General features: G+C 44.1%; 1 protein-coding gene across 1 annotated transcript in view; it reads right to left on the reverse strand.

The window, feature by feature from the left end:
• IQCA1 (IQ motif containing with AAA domain 1) overlaps positions 1 to 17694 on the reverse strand; it is a 97630-nt gene that overhangs the window by 43911 nt on the left and 36025 nt on the right. Inside the window, exon 7 of the mRNA XM_033064885.1 lies at positions 3472 to 3556. Coding sequence (XP_032920776.1) covers positions 3472 to 3556 — 85 coding nt within the window. The remainder of the gene's footprint in view (positions 1 to 3471; positions 3557 to 17694) is intronic.

The following is a 17694-nucleotide window of genomic DNA, read 5'->3' on the forward strand; positions in this document are numbered from 1 at the left end:
TTTTGGACTCCCCTTTTCTTTGCTAGGTTGTCTATTTTTGAAATGATGCAGAAAGTAGTTAGCAACTCTTAATACTGAAGAAGAGACTGCATTTCAGTAGGAGCAGATGAATTTTAGCCTCTTTGTAATTTTTCCCAGTCTTTCCTAGGACTCCTGTTGTACCAGGGATGATTCTTCTCTGTTAACATTTTCCTCAGTGGCTGAAAAGACATTTTCCTTTAAAACTGATGCTTGGTAAAAGTTAAATTGACTTTTGTATTCCTATATCAGCTGAACCATGTTTCTAAAATCTTGCAGTGAAAATCTCCTTTTTTTTGGGGGGGCAAAGAGCTGGGCACTAAACCAGAGTGCAGCCTATGAATAAAAACATCTAATGCTGCTTTATAGGAGGCAAGCATATGAAAACTTGCAGCTGCCAGCAGGACTCACTTGTTCTGCTGTCCTCAGCCACAGGAAGTTTGGTGTTGGCTCAGGTGAAATGATACTTGAGGCAAATCTTCTTCAGGAATAGACCCTTCCCTTATTCCTTGAAAGAAAACCTTCCTTGAACTTGTTGACTTCTAGAGTTGTGGGCACAAAAGCAAAGCAGGGATAGAGTGAGTTTGGGAATGCTGGATCTGCAGCTGTGGCAGGTGGGAGCAGCCTCAGAGCCTGGCTCTAACACCACCCTGAACACAAACACTTCACAGGGGCACAGCCTGGTGCTCCTGCAGGGAAAAGTTTCTCTCTTGGAATATTAACTCTACAGAAAGAAATTTTGTTGGAACCTAGGAAATGTTTCTTCTTTATGGAGGATTTTTGGTGTGGTTTTTTTTGGGAAGGTAGATTGCTGTCTGTCGGTGAATATTTTAAGTGTGTAATTTTAACAGAGGTCAAGTACAGTTTTCCCTCCTCCTGCATGGTTAACTTTAAATATTCAGACTATTTTAAGGCTTTTAGTCCTTCTCTGACACCTTTCTTTTTTTTTTTAAATGTTATTTAATATTGGAAATGAGGGGGAGTTGGGAGAGGGGGAAATGCCTGTGAAATGGCAACTCTCGGCTTATTTTCATGGTGATGAGACTTAATGAACTACAGGAAAAGATCGTAATTTTGTTGGCAGCAGGATAAGGGCAAAGCTAAAAATTGTCACATCTGATGATTATCTGTGGAGCAAAACATAAAAAACCATTAGGGATAGAAATCTGGAACAGATGCAGGGAGATTACACTGATGTCTTGGAATGTTAAATTTGTCTTTAAGAGTAAGTAGGGTAGAGAAAAGCCTCTTTTCAAAGGACAGCACTTATTTTTCTGACTCAAGCACCAAGTCCTCTGCATGGGGATGTCTTTGGCACATCTTTTGGGAAGGTATTTGTAAAATGTCATGGAAGCAGTTTGTGCAGAAGTCCAGCTACATTACAAAGTCAAGTAAGGTCAGGGTTGTCAAAGGATCAAGAAATATAGAATGTATAATAATGCAGCAATGGTTCGTGAAGTGATTAATTTGTATTTTATTTTCCCCAAAGTGTCTTTACTGAAGCCTTATAAAATACTCACTTTTTAAATACAGTTCAGTCTTGATTTTTCATGGGGTTTGACTTGGGAGTAACCAACCCCTGCACAGGAGCTTATATAGACAAGAGGTGAACTCCTGTCCCCCCTGGAGTCAAGGACAAAACTCCCATCAGCTTCCATAGGGCCAGGATTTCCTTTCCTATGTTGCCCAGTGTGTGGAACAAACCCAGTGGCCTCAGGGATTTTTTAATATGCAGCTGACTTAGTGGAACAAAAAAATGTTTTACTTGTCTGACATTCAGGTAAAATCATGATTGCAACTGAACTTTCTCTGGCCAACTGCATTGTGGAGATCTCTTAAGGCTGTGACACACATTCTGCTGGCTAAAAAGGGAGAAAATTGGCCCCAAAATGGGTGAAAATCAGATAATTGCTAGTGAAAATTTGTTAGGAAAATAGAGGAAGGATTTTTCCCAGGGTGCAGTGAAAACCAGCAGTAAAACAACCTCTCCAGACTTCTGGCTTCCATTTTTCCATGCCAAGAGAAAACAGACACTCAGGAAAGGCAACGATACAGCTGAAGGTGGGAATTGAAAGCTGGGAGCAGGACAGGAAGGTTAAATTAATTTCTCCAGAATCTACCTCCATATCCAATGTTGCCCAGAATAATTCCTTGCTGTGTTTTCTTCCTGAGCTGAGCTAATCCTTGATGGTAGCAGGGCTATTTAGCATCACATTCCCCAAACCCTGCTCCAGCAGTAAGCCCCACTTGCTGCCTGGCTCCTGGCTGCTCCCTGCAGCCAACAAAGCCTCATGGACTCTGGCACGTGTTTCTGCTTTAGAGGCTGAAAACTTCACCGAGGTCTCCCTCCCTCTGCCTGCCTGAACAGCACAGCCCAGCAGGGTTGAGCCCCTGAGCTTGGCTAAAACCAGGAGCAGCCCCAAACTCGGTTTAGTGGGGCACAGGCAGCTGCGTGCAGCGGTTTTGCTGCATTTTTAGCAAAGTTAGCTGATGGTTAGTGCTGGGCTTACATCTCCAAACCACACAGAGACTGCTGTGCCCCCCAGGCTCCTCCCTGTGATCCCAGGGAGGACTGGATCCAAAATTCCCATCCCTGGAAGCATTCAAGGCCAGCCTGGATGGGGCTCTGAGCAGCCTGGGCTGGTGGAAGGTGCCAGGCTGGCTGCATTGAGATGATTTTTACCTCCTTTCCAACCCAAACCTTTCTGTGATTGTGTAAAAATCCTCTTTTACCATACCTCTGCTAGAGCACCAGTTGCAGAAAAATAATCCAACAATCTTAATGGTAGAGCTTTCAGGACCACAGAATTTGGGTTCTGACCTTTAGTTTTCCTAGCCCAGCACACTGGTTCACTCAGGGGCCAAATCCTGTTTTCCCCCAACAGACTCATTATCCAGCTTGGCTCCTGGGGATGGGTGGAAAAGGCTCCAAGTGTGACCACTGCCTTCAGCTGGGCTTAATCACTTTCCCTGCATGACACTCAGATGATCAGAGGAAGAGATTATCAGCCACTTCCATTAGCCAGAGAAATCAGGAGAGGGATTTACCAGGAAAAACAAGCGAGTTCGCTACAACACACAAGATAAACTGAGATACTTCCTTTGCTGGGATGTTAAATTTGCTTAATGAGCCTTAGCAGTAAATCAGGGTTTAGCCCTGCCTGCATAAGAAACTCTTCTCTGCTGCTGTTCTCTACTTTTCCATCACCTGAGCACCCTCAGTTGTGATTAAGTGGCAGCACAGACTGAAAGGGAACAGATTTTGGTACCTGATTGGAAATACCCTGGGAAAAAACCCATTCTTTCACTTGTAACAAAAAACTTTTAACCATAATGTTCTTGGAGAACCAGAGCCACTGTTAGGGAAAACTGCTACTTAAATAAACAGATATGTTTTGTGGCAAATCCTTCTCCAACATAATGAAATTTTTTTCGTTAAAAGAGGGACAGTACCTGCTCTGGATGTTTTTCAATAAAAATAGCCTTGGAACCGCCTGTCTTCTCAGGGGGGTAGTCAGGAAACCTGCCTGTGATATGCCTGGGGGAGAAACAAAAGTGGAAGAGGAATTAAAATTCATCATGTTTCACCTGGTTGATAAAGATGTTAGATAGTGGGGAGGCTTCTTCTGGCAGTGTTTTTTGTCCTGTAAATTAACTAAGATAGTTAGCAATCCATGTCTCTTATCGTATGGCCCAACAAAAAACTGCAAATTCTTAGGGAAATTCCTAGGACTGCAGGTTCCTTCCTAGCTGAGAGATGTAGATTAAAGTGTTTATACCTGGAAGTGCCCAAGGCCAGGCTGGACAGGGCTGGGAGCAACCTGGGATAGTGGAAGGTGTCCCTGCCCATGGCAGGGGGTGGAATGGGATGAGCTGTAAGGTCCCTTCCAACCCAAATCATCCTGGGAATGGTTATTATGTTATTTTACTTTATTTAATGTTCATAGACCAACACTCTGCTTTCAACATCCAGGTTTTTTTAGAAATTTTTTTTAATTTTTTTTTTTAAGAGAAGAGTTATTTTACTTAAATCAGGATTTAATCTCTAAGTTCCAGACTGCATTTCCATGTAAGGATTACGACTCCTAAATTTCCAATAGACTTTGATAGTGATGAAAGCTGGGAAGGGGTGAGGAGTGATTTTGTGGGAAGGTTTCATGGTTAACACAGGGAGCTTGCAGGCCTTTCAGAAAAAGATTAAAAATTACAGATATTAACTTTAGCCCAAAGGCCATTTATACTGATATCACCCTTTAACTTCTTTCCCTTTTGTTGCTTGGTGGAACATATCTGTAAGATTTTCTGTTTGTTTGGTAACATCAAGAAGATTTTTCTGTTCCAAAGAAAATTCTGACAGCGCAGAAAAACCCTCATGCTACTTTCAAAGAGCATGGTTATGTTTCCTCTAAATGAAATTAAATTTCCCTGGAGAAGAAAAGAGCTCAGAAAGGTCAACACTATTCCTAAAAATGTTTTCTTTTTTTTTTTTTAAACAACTGGTACCTTAAGGGACCTTCCTAGGCTGCTGTTAAGCTGCAAGACTCAGTTTTAAGCTGAGATCTTTGGAACAGAGCATCTGTCCTGTTTCTGTAGCACCATGTGTAGGGCTGGGATCTCTTGCTGGTATTAATGCAACACCATTTAGGACAGACTCAACAATCATTCATCTGTGCTTGGGAGCTCTGACTTGTTCAACAGTTACAAGTTCTGTATGCAAACAGATGCAAATCCTTGGTCCCTGCATTCCCAGAAACCAGCCTGCATCAACAAAGGGCTGTCACTGTTAGTGTGTTTTCAAAAATCCATTCAGAATGGGATTTTGGCCCCAAAACCCTACATGAGCTATTATTTAATGTTAGCTCGTGTTCCATTTTTTACAGCCAGCCAGAAAATAGCTCAGTTTTATGTTAAACACAATCTTAACTGCTGCTACAAGTCTGGTTACAGTAAAATATTTCCCAAAATCTGTTATTGAGGCTGTTGCTACTTCAGTGCCAGCTGGGAGGAAGGAAAGGCAAATGCACTGTGGGTGAAGAATCAGCTGGGAACCCACTGAACATGCTATCGGGGCCAGCTTCCAATATTTAGTAATGTTACATTTGGTATTTTTACTCCCTTTCACACTTTTAAATAATTTACAGCACTTGGAGATGGTGGGGGGTTGGAATGAAATTGTTTTTAAGGTTCCCTCCAACCCAAACCATTCTGTGATATTTACCTTTGCTATGTATGATGAGTATATCTGAGTGCTGTAGAAATTCTACCATATTCTGAAATTGGGAAGGGTTTTCCAGTTTATAATCTGTATTTGCTGTATGATTCTCCTTCTCTGAGTTGTTTGGCATGATGTGGCTCCTCTCACCTTTTTTGGGAGCAACTTCAGCAGGTGCTTGTGCCAAAAAATGAGGTGAGGAGAAGACAATGCCCATCTTTCCTTGGAAGGAGGATCAGGCATTTACTAAGCAGCCAGGGCTAACTGGGATTTTCTGGTTGAGGGCAGTGCTGGATGTGATTTTTCATGGTCATCAGTGACCTGAGAGCAGAGAGTACCAAACATTTGATGTTCTAATTCTTCTAGGGCATCTGCTTTTTTCTTGAGCGTATCCACTGCTGTGCGGTGGTCTGGAAGCAGCACTCTTAAATCTTATTTCCCTACTCACTCTCATGTGGGTTTTCCTCCTTCTCTTCTGGGTTGAAATGACCACAACTTCCATCTTGTAATGCCTGAGAATTCGCATGCATGACCCCCATAGGCAAATTCCTCCCTTTATGAAACCCTCCGAGTTCAGAGGTTAAACCAGGGATTCATTTGGCCTGTAAATCTGCCCAGAAAAATGCAGCCATTCATCTTCCTGGTCAAAAGTCCACTTTAAACATAATGAATCTCAATTTTCATTCCCCCTTCACTTTCTGGCAGCGTTCTACTCAGAGCCATCGCAATGGGTTGTCTCATGCATTTGTCTAAGGATATTAATTTGGATTCAACTGGACCTAAATTCTTTGGCTTGCAGTTGGAAACACCAGGATAAAATGAGCAGCCAGAGAAGCTGTGGCTGCCCCCCCTACCTGTAAGTGTCCCAGGCCAGGCTGGATGGGGCTTAGAGCAACCTGGTTTAGGGGAAGGTGTGGGGTGGAACTAAATGATCATCAAAGTCTCTTCTTGCCCAAACCAGTCTGTAATTTTAAACTTGTATATATTTGTGCCCTCAGATAAGCTACACATCATCTAGGACTGAAGAGGGTCCCACCAGGTGTGTCCCATGAACAGCTCTTGAATTAGGAGGAAGTCCCAAACATTGTGGAGTGACTTTGAGCTTGTTTCACAACAATTATTGTTCAAATAATTTTTAACCGCCTTCCCCTTTTGGAACTTCCTAGAAACACTGAAGTATTGATGATTGGAGGTAATAATAGGGTAAGAAAATGAACCCAGATGACTCAAGAAGTTGCTCCCAACTAGAGCCCCAGCAGGCTGCTTTGTTTTGTGGGAAGTGTGGAGGGGAGCTTTGTGGTGGGAATCCTCCCTGGTTCCACTGCTGATGAGGAGAGGAGAACATAAAAAGCTTAAGCTCTTGATAACAGGAGCATTAGAGTGTGTAATATATTTGAAAGATATGGTACATGTCAGAGACACCTAGATCCGAGTCAGAACTCTGTGAATCTGTTACTTATTACTGTCTCAGCATTTGCAAGGGGAAAAAAAAAATCCAATCTTACTTTTCCAGCGTCTCATAAAAATGTGTAAATGCCAGAACTGGAAGAAGCAACTCTTACTTTCAGTGTGATTGCTTCAGTGGGAGCACTGACAATGTGTTAAGCACTGCAAACAAAAGCAGAAGCAAATTGTCTGGATTTCTTAGGGAGGATGCAGTTCTAGTAAAACCAATTGCCTGAAGGAACAAATGAAGTTTATAAAATCGCATGGTGGGACTGGACTCAGTGGCAGAACCAAAGTAGATCAGGTGAAAAGGAAGACCAGGGCTGGGAAGAAACCTCCTCCTTGTGACACAAACCCCAGCAGCAGCCTGGGGAGCCCCAAAGCCTGCAGCAGGGAGCTGAGCATGGGTCCTGTGGGTGACCTGCTCCCTTTTCCCAGGCACTCAGCAGCAGCCTCTGCTTTCACTGCTGCAAATGAAAACGAGGAGTGCTGGAGTTCACAGCAGGCTAAAAGATCCTTCTTTGGATCAGAGCCACTGCTTTAACACAACTGCTCAAGGTTTCTGTGCTGAGGAGGATGCTGTTGAAGAAGGGACCGTTAGAAATTATGGTGTGTGAGAAATCCATTACTTTTCTGGAAAGCAGTGAAATCCTGTCAACGGAAGCAGAGCATGGGTTTGGAAAGCAGCTTTACAGAAAAGCCATCTAATTGGGATGAATGGGAGCCCTAAATCTGAATCAAAGCAGCTCAAGTGGAAGAGCAAAGGGATGAACAAAGATGGAGGGGTGAAAAGATACGATCTTGCACTCCCAGCTGAAAAAGAAAAGGATGTGATGAGGTTTTTGTGCTGTTTCTCAAATTACATTATGTTCTCTAGTTCACTGTTACTGCTCCAAACCTATTCCTCTTACAATAACTCAGACCTGTCAAGTGTAATTGAAAAAGAATGATCTTTTATGGTCTGCAGTGCAAATCCTTTTGTCTCAGATCTGTAGCAAAGAGTTCTGGCTCTTCTGGGCTCAATATTTGTACAGCACAAACCCCACATAAATGTCCAAGTTTTAACTAGGTTCAAATGGTTCTGTAATGTTTCCAAATCACCACCAGACACAAGTCGGTGTGATTGGCAGGCTCTGCTCAGCCCTGAATGCTGTGGCACCTCCATTCTCACCTGTGAAATAAATTCTTTGTCTGGGAGATAACCCTGCATTGCGCTTGTCTCATCTGCTGCTTCCTCCCTTCCTCATTTCAGGAGCTTCAAAATTTTTAAAGTGTTTTCTCTCTATTCCACATTGCTCAGGCATGGTTATAGTTAGGGCTAAATATGGCTTTTGATTTATGAGAACACACCATTGATTTAAACATTTTGTCTGGTAATAGACTCAACAAGTTCCTACCTACTCTGTTTTCTGGCATGGTTTTACTTGTGTTATTCTTTCTTTTTGGCTATGGCTTCTCCAGCTAATTGCATAAAAGGCCTTGTCAGGAAAAATAAATTGTTCTTTGGAGGAACAAGAGTGTTTAACTCTTCTCAGGGGAAGAAAGGATGTGGGCTGTGTGCAGAAGAGGAGGCATGAATGATGGTGCAAGCTCTGAGAAGAGGGACAGAGGGGTGTTCTGTGCAGAAAAGGGACACAAACAAAGAGTGGGGAGCTCTTTAAAGAAATAAAACCCTCATCAGTTTTGTAATTCTTGCCTATTTCTGTAATCCCACCTGATATGGATTCTCTCAGACTGCTTATATAGCAGTGCTGGTTTATTTTAGGTGTCTTTGCTGTGGTGCTTTTTTTTCCCTTTTGAGTGTGTGCTCTCTTTAGCTCTTTGAAAATCACTTCCAGAAAAAATAACCTGGGCAAATACAGAATTACTCATAAAGCAAGATTGATTTCCACGGGCTTCTTATCATCTTTAATGAGTTTGGACACAGACACATTACAACTGATGTTTTATCTCAGGTCCTGATCCTCCCAGTGTTTGTTTGTACGTGTGGTTGTTATGCATGGAAGCATTTCAGTGGAGGGTAATTGGAGGATCAGAAACTTTATTGTTCTGCATAAATATTCAGCTTTGAAAATTGAAGATCAAGTGTTGTGAGGCCAACAATGTGCAAGGAAAAGCATTCCCATGGAGGAATGAGGACGCAAGGTTTGTGGGGAAAGGTGATATCCTTTATTATAGTAACTATCATAATTAGAATGGTCTTTTGGGTCCCCAGTGCCTGCCTTAGATCTGAAATGGGAGAAGGGAACTTCAAAGCCAAGCAATAGTTGGGAACAGTTGTTGGAGGGGACAGACCTAAATGAGGAATGTGGTAATTCTCCCTGATAGTTTTATTACATGTGGTGTTACTGGCCAGGAAAGGTAGACCTTTGGCTGACCCAGTGCAGTTGTTCATAAGCTGCTTGAGTTCTTACAGCAAAAGAGCCTGTTCTGCTTTGTCATGAAGGTATTACCTTTCCAAGGATCCTTCTGGTCTTTCAGGGATAGCAATAAGTAATTAGTGTGATGGAAAAATGGGAATCTCTGTTCCCCTTCAGGTGAGCTGGAAGTCTCTGCCAGGACTCCTGGTTATTCTGATTCTTGGTTTAAAATCCATCAGGGAATAGGATTTTAATTTTTTTTCCCCCTTCAAAATTCTGAAAAATCATTCCTGGTTTAAAATGGCAATAGGTTTTTCTCCTTGAGATAATTGGAGGCATGGGTGGTAGTACTGCAAATTGCTCCTACATTTTTGAATGGGAATAAAAGGCAGCTTGGGCATGAATAAAGCCAAGGAAAACCAAAGTGACTTATTCTTCCAATATTAGCTTAATTTAAAAGAAAACCTGCTACGACAGAAGAAAAATTTTGTAATATTGACACTTATGAAACTTTCTGGTGCTCTGATTTTGCGTGTCCCTCCACACACTGAAAAAATGTCACCCAAAGTTTTCTGAGAGCTCACATTTGGATTAACTGAAGATTGGGAGAAATCAGATCCTGGCTGATACAAATGAACTGCTTTGCAAGAGCTGAGACCAACTAAGCTGTGCTGAAGGCTCAGAAAAACCTAGAGGACACTAAATGTACCCACCACAGCCTGGAAATGGGAAGGTTAAAGGGACTGGAGAGCAGATCCCTGGAAGGTTATTTATGGTTTCTGGCTTGACTCCTGCAGTGCAGAACAGCCTTGGGCAGAGCTGCTGGTAAAGCTGATGCAAGGTGTGGAGTAACACTGAAAGCATCTCCTGATGGGTCTGAGGACACCTGGATGTCCCATCCCTGCCCCTGGAGGGAAAACTGACATCAGCACTGCCCCCACGCTTGGTTTTCTAGGTCTGAAGTTCCTTGAGTGCGTTTCCTTCTCTTGTGGAGATGTTGATGATCCTGTGTTTACCAAAGCTGAATTCCTCCAGGGACTGTCTCCAAGGATGAAGGGCTGCTCCCCCTCCTCCCAGTCTGGCTGTCCCCAGGCTGGTTTCCAGTGTCAGCTTCCTGCTGCCTGTCCCCAGCCTTTTGAGGAATGGGGAGAGCAGGGTGAGTGCCCTGCCTGAGGAGGCAGAGCTGCTCTCAGGGACTGCTCCAGGGCTGGGGGCCTTGGCTGATGGAATAATGAGCACTCCCATTAAACTCTCATCTGGTCTGATCTTCTCATGTCTCTCCATTCTCTTCAGAGCAAGGTCAGAAATACAGAAGCTGGCTGAAAGAAACACCAGGTCAAATTCCCCCTGCATTTAGTGAATTCCTTACCTTTGGTCAGCTTATCCTGCCAGCATAGAACTCCCAATCCTGGCTCAAATTTGGCAGAATTTCCAGTGCTCAGCATTAAACTTCAGAGACTGAAACAATTATGGGCAGTTTTTAGCAAGATTACTTTAACCCAGACTAGAAGCTTTGCAAGAATAGCTTTCCTGCAGAGTCAGCCAGAGGGAATCAAGAGTACTTTATTAACACAATATGAATCCTGTAAAGAGGAAAATAAAGCATGCCATTTTTTTCTAGCAAGGCCAGCCAAAAGAAATAACTTGCCCTCCAACATCACAAGTTTCTTTGGGATTTGGAGTGAAATGGAGTATAAGAGAGCATTTTGTTTTATGGGATTTGTTTATGAGAAATTTGAGCAATTGTTTTTGCTTCTTAGAAGTGAAGGTGGACCAAAATGCATCTCTACAGGAGGGGAAGAAGGCTCTAACCTGGCAGCTTTACACTGCCTTGCCACGGCCCATCACTTAACACTGAAGACAGTGCAGTGCTCTTGGGGCAGGTCAGCCTCCCTGTGTGTGCTGTGCAGCACAGACACCCTTTGTATCTGCCTGCAAAATTGGGAATGGGAGCCTGGAATGAGCAGAAAAGCTTGGATCCACCCTTTTTTCCAATACTAGAATAGACAGTAGAACCTAGGAGTAATATGGTGATTAGATAACCCTGCTTGTGGGTAAATGATGTGATTTTCAATGATGTAATTTTCCCTGTGTGATGAAGATGGATGGATCCGAGGTGGGATCAAAGGTGGCATCAGACACATTTCAGGAGCTCTGTCTCTGCCTTACACCTGTGGTGTCAGTGCAGAAATACAGCCCAGGCTGGCATCACTTATTTTTTGCCTCCCTGAGTTAAAATGCTCTTCAGCCACCATGTCATGTCCTACTCATGGATCACTGTGGCCCTCACCTGCTGCCTGACCATGATTTAACTTGAAGAGCTTCTAAAGGAGAGAGTGCAACCAGGTTCATCAGGCTTTTTTTTTTTTTTTTTTTTCATTACTGCTTGGGAGAGTGGCTCAAGAATTCATTTAAAACTGGAATCACTATTTGCAGCTAAGACTGAACTGCCTTGAAAAGTGCTTGTGATGCAGCAGGAAGACATCAGTGGGAAAGGAGAAGCTGAAAATGGTGCATTTCAAAGATTTTAAGAATGTCACCAGATACACTTTCACTGCTCAGAATCCCAGAATGGGTCAGATTGGAAGGGACCACAGTGAGGGTTTGGTCCAACCTGCCTGCTCCAGCAGGCTTATCTTAGAGCGCAGAGCGCAGGATTGTGTCTGGATGGCTCTGGAATATCCCCAGGGAGCGAGACTCCACACCCACTCTGGTCACTGCCCAGGGAAGCAGTTCTGCCTCCTGTTCAGGTGGAACTCCTGGCCATCAGTTTCTGCCTGTTCCTCGTGCCCCATTGCTGGGCCCCATGGAGCAGAGCCTGCTCCGTGCTCTGGCACCCTCCCTTTGGATATTTATACACATTACAGAGGTCCCCTCTCAGCTGTGTCTCCTCTTGAGCAGCCCCAGCTCCCTCAGCCTTTCCTCCTCAGAGATGCTCCAATCCCTTCATCACCTCTGTAGCCTCCTCTGCACCCCCTTCAGGAGCTTCTTGCCCTGAGGAGCTCAGAACTGGACACAGCACTCCAGATGTGCCTCTCAGGGCTGAGCAGAGGGGCAGGATCCACCCCCAGCCTGCTGGGAATGCTCTTCCTGATGCATCCCATTGACCTTCTTGTACCCCAGGGAACACTCATGGCTCAGGGACAGCTTCTTGACCAATTCAAGAGATCTGGTTCTCTGTGCTTTATGTGAAAGCATAAATGAACTATTTAATTACAAATCTGAGGCAATTTCATGCAGATGAAAGCAGTCACAGTGCTTGATTTTTCCATGTTCATCCCAATTGGCTTATTGGAATAAATCCCCCATCAGGTGTACAGAGAGTGTAAAACCAGGGAAAAAGTGAGAATGTTGCAGAATCCATCTATAAAATTAGAGTTATTTACACTCCTGGTCAAATGCTAATAACCAAAGAGCTCACTAGAAAGAAAAATAATTTGGAACCTCTAGTTTGGCATTTAAAAAGTGTGGGAAAAGACAAGGAGAAACATTCCAGATGAGCTCAGCTCTAAGCCAGGCATGGTATTAAGAGCAACCATTCATCAGGAGTTTTAGCTCAAAACCCCAGTCATCTATGCAGTCCAAGAAACACACTGTAATGCCTGGAGATGCCAAGTTCCTTAATTCTCACCTTTTTAGTTCTAGGAGAGAAAAAATTGGAGTGCTCTAGTCCTGTATGTGTTTGGTGTGGCTTTGGTGCATGATCTATAGCCTCCCAAAATTGGCTGGAATTGTGCAGACTGATAGGGTTGAATACCTTTTGCCTCTCCAAATGACTGACTCCCTCCCACATTACTCAGCAGGATACACTCAGAATTAATCAAAAATAAGCACAAAGTGCAGCTTTTTTATTATTGTTAATTTAAATGATGGCTTGATGATGTGTTTTTAAATAATTTCTTTGGTAGATGGGGTTGGTGCTGCTGAGAGTCGCTGGGAACACGGCAGAGAGGCTGGAGAACCAAGGATATAAGGGACATTCTCTGGGAATTTGGAGCTGGAGCCTGCTTTAGGAAGAAGCAGAGAGCCCAACCACAGGTAATTTCCCCAAATTACCTGGTGGAACAGGCAAGGTGGGGTGGGAAGTGCAGTTGGGAGGAGAGCCCTGCAGGGCAGCTTTGCTCAATCTTAGGGCTCTTTTGTGTTGTTTTCCAGGCCTGGAGATGTGACTGTGTTGTTTCACAGGCCTCTCCAGAGGATCAGTTGTCTGGAATGGCCTTGTTACAGGAGAGCAGAACTCCCTGGGGCAAAGGATGGAAGATTTGGCTGGGACAGGGAGGGAATGCAGGCACACACGTGGGAGAGCAGCAATCAGCCGCTCCCACCTCTGCTCCCGCTCATTCCCAGGCTTCCCAAACTGCCAACCTTGCCACAGACAGGAACAAACCCACGTGTTAGATGTGGTTTCCCAGGAGGGGATGGAGATGGAAGGATATTTTGGGGATAGAGTTACCCCCTGTGCAGCTGCTCTGAGAGCTGAACCCGTGATGGGAAGCACATGTAAGCACACGGCACAGCTCCGGTTCTGGAATTCGCTCCCTTGGAACAATTGTGTTTTGACTTGGAATAACTTTGAGCACTCCTGCAGCTACACAGACTGCAGCCTTTAACTTACAGCCATGCTTTACACCAGCATCTTCAGGACTGGTTGCTGGATTAGAGATGCTTTCCAAAAAAAAAAACCATCTGGGAGGAGCTGTTTCCCCTGTGTGATGGGGAACACAAAGCAAGAGAGCAAACTTCCTTTCCAAGCCACCAAAGGATTACTGAGAAAGGGGCTCTGTGAAGAGACAGGGGAGTACTTGAACAGATTTCAGGGCCAGGCAGTTTCCTGCTATTCCATAAATGTCTCAGGAAATACGGAACCAGCTCTTTTGTGATTTTACACCCTTTGCTCAAGTCATGGAATCAAGCATTGGAGGGACCTTAAAGTTCATCTCATTTCATACCCTGGGCAGGGACAGCTTCCCCTATCCCAGGTTGTTCCAAGCCCTGTCCAGCCTGGCCTTGGACACTTCCAGGGATGGGGAAATTTTGGCATCACTCATGTGCATTTGGCACAGGATCTTACTGATTTAGTTGTTATTACTGTTGATACAGTTATTTTGTACAAGTAGTCCCTAAGAAGACCCACCTAAACTCCCTTACATCCTATTAAATGTCTTTTATCCAGCCTAAGATGATCCTAAGGCTGCCTGACACAGCACACACACCATAATAGCTGGGTGTTTTTAGAGTAAATGACTATAAATAATTAGAATTTCTGTTGTTTCTGCACAGGACTGAAATGCAGCATGACTTAAAAGCCATGGACTCTGACCTGGATAATAAAAACAACCTGCTTGATGGAGTCTGACTAATCTTCCCCACACTGAAATTCCCAGTAAAACTGAAACACATTGGCTCTGGAAGGCATGGATGCGACTCAGGTTTCAGGCAAGTTCTTGCTCTGCCCACAGAAATAGTCATCAAACCTTTCCAGCCTTGAATCTGAGTACAGGATTTGGATAGAGTGGCTTTAATGTGAATTTTGCCCTGGGCAGAACTTCCCTAGGTGCTCACCAGCCCACACTGCCCACCTAACAAAGGAGCAGCCTGGTGCTCTCAGGGGAAATAATCAAATTTAAAAAAAAAAAAAAAAGCTTTGTCTCAGGTGCCCTTGCCATATTTCCCAGCCCTGGGATTGCAGTCAGTGTTCTGCTGTCACCTAGAGCCTGTTCCAGCTATTCCACCATGGAGATCTTGAGGTTTAGAGGATAAACTGCTCCTGTTGCCTGTCTCCTTCTTCCCCCTCAGCTCCTCCTTGTTCAATTTGCAGTGTAAGCCTGGAATTTTCCCTGCTAGATGGTGCAAGCCTCCTGGGTGTTGAATTCACTTGGAATTCAGCACTTCAGGAACTTGTCAGCAGCCTGCTAAATAATCCTGTTGGCACACTGGAGCTACAGTGCCCTGAATGAGCCTTATATTCCATCAGACATTCCAGTGCTGTGGTCCCTAGGGTGCAAACTTGGAAAAGCCCCCTGCCAGTGAAAACAGGGAAACAACCAGATTTCAGAATTAAACATATCTTCCTTCTCTTGGGAGAAAGGGTAACAGGCTGTCATCCACAGTCACATTCCCAGCCATAACTTGATTCCTTCATCTTCTCCAAGTCAAACCTGGCCTCTTGGCAATCAAGTCTTCTTTAATATATTCACCTGAAGTTGCTGCCACAGATATTTGAGAACTGCTCTTTTGTCTTTGCCTTGGAAACACTTCATATTTTCTGACAGTCTTTGGTCCTAACTGTGCCTATTTATCAAAATGGTAACTGATAGGGTTTTTTTCCCCAGTTTTATGCCTCTTTCATACCTTCTCTTCTGATTCTGCCTCTCCAGCTCCTCATGACTGCTTCTGCTATCCCTTTGCTCTGCTCGTGTCAGCCTGTGCCACGGTTCTTTTTTGCCCCACTTGCCTCTTTTCTTCTTTGCATTCTACAGAGCCAAGGCTGAAAATGCCTTTTCCACCTCCTCTGCTTGCTTCTCCAAAGAGATCCATCAGTGGAGCAAGGGCTGTAGCTCGGGAGCCACTGCTCTGTGCTTCGCTTTCGTTTTTATTCTTCCTAGTTCTGAGCTTTTCCTTCGTCTTTCTCTTCCCAGAATATCCATTAAACACCTCTCCTCTGCCAGCCACTGGCTCTTCAGTGCTTCTGCCAGGCACCAGTGGGACTCCTGGCTCTTTTTTCTTTGCCTGTTTCTTGTTTCTGTATCCCAGCAGATCTTTGCTTGTTGGAATTGGGGAAGTGGGGAAAATTGGTTCTTCCTCCTGCTCTGTATCAACTTGCTGGAGAAGACACCTCTCCCTGTCACAGTGGAGTGAAATAATAGCTGGGCTGGGTCTTTTCCCCTTCCCCTTGGGATTCATAGCCTTCTTTCTTCCTTTCTCTCTCACTGATTAGGACCACGCTCTGCTGGTTAAACCAAGAACAGATCAGATGGCAGAGCAGGCTCCCCTGGGCCAAGCCTAGTAGGTATCTAGCTGGATTCCTGAAAAAGAAACCAGCTCCAAGGTGAACATCAGGCCCCAGTTATCAGTTCTAAACACCCTACTGCTCTGTTCCTGCCTTCAGAAACCCTGCCTGCTGTGTTAGGACTCTGCTTGAGAAAGGAACAACTTAACACACCCCCTGAACGGGCACAGCCTGCAGGATTTTCCAGAAAAAAAAAAAAAAAAAAGCCTAATCCTGCCTTTCAGACATGTAGTGCTGTATTCTAACAATCTGCTGGCAAGTGTGAGTCCCTGGGTGCCACTGATGTTTGTGTCTGTGTGAGTATCTATGACAACAAATAAACCTAATGTTTGGGAAGTGTCCTTGGGAATCTCAATGGGGGGGTTGCTGCATTAGGTCGGGAGCATTTTGCATTTTCAGACTTTTAATTCCTAACTATTATGGAGATGGGTATGAAGTGCTTTAGGAAAATGAACTAATTAGTTACCAGATTTTATTTTTCTTGTGTGCAAATGGGCCAGCTCAGACTAATGCTATTTACTTTAGCTGATTCCAGACTTTTGGATGTATAAAGGAGGGAATATTTTTAGGAGCTTTGGTTCTAAGCAGGAGGCTTAGCCTCAAGGTCAGTGGACTGTGGGTATGTGTGGGTCACTTGCAGCCATTTGAAGAAGGTAGAAAAGGGAATCTAGCCTCAATTTGTTGAAATGGTCAGTTTTGCTTCTAGAGTGCTACAAATCAAAAATTAGGAAGCCTGGAGTTATCCTACAGAGAGCAGTGGTCAGGATGGGCAGATCTGTAAGAATGGATCAGTACAGATAAAGGCATAATAATTATCCTAAATGAATGAAAATGTCTAGTTGGACCCATCTTTTTGCCCACAGGATTTAGCACAGGGAGTTTTATCTTTTTCTTTGGTCCTTGTGCCTTTTGGAACAGAAATGTCTCTGCTACCCCTGTAAAAATTCACACAGGCTGAGGACAGTCTTGCCTTTGGTCTACAGCTAGAAACTACAGAGACAGAAACTGGGGCAGGAATGGGGTAGGGAAAAGGTAAAGTCTTTTTGGGCAAAGTGATTTGGGAGCAAGCAGGTTGAGGAGAAAAGTGGAGGAGGAGAGCCTGGTCTGTAGAAGAATGTGCTCATTGTGGCTTTGCTGATGTGAGGCTGTTGAGATCTGAATGAACTTTTGATGTTGCTTCTGCATAATTTATGTGCAAGCGTGGTGACAGTGTGCAGTGCAAATCCTGATGGAGAGGTGAATATCAGCTCACAAATCCTTGAAGTTCTGAGCATTCCTGCAAAAGATGCTTTGGAAAAATCCCATCAGAGTCAAAAAGCCCAAAGTGCCCCAGCACTGAAATGTTTTTTCCCTGGTTTTGCATTGGTGAAATGCTGGGAGAAAAAGACTCTGTGATTCTGCCTGGCTGCAACAGCCTTGGAAAAGGCTCAAAACCAACAATGTCTTATTCTATGAATCCCCTTGGAAGTCAATGGGAGTCTGCTTAGAATGAGGACAATTAAACAACATCAGGATCTGACCCTCTTTTCTGTGTATGCAAAATGTCTTGGGGAGAGATCAGTCAGGGAAGGTCCCTAAGGAATTTGTGATCTGAGATACCTGAGTGTCTATCTGGAAAGGAATCACAGTGTTTGGAAAGCTGGTGAAGA

Source organism: Catharus ustulatus, chromosome 7, assembly GCF_009819885.2.
Source record: "Catharus ustulatus isolate bCatUst1 chromosome 7, bCatUst1.pri.v2, whole genome shotgun sequence".
NCBI classification, from domain to species: Eukaryota; Metazoa; Chordata; class Aves; order Passeriformes; family Turdidae; genus Catharus; species Catharus ustulatus.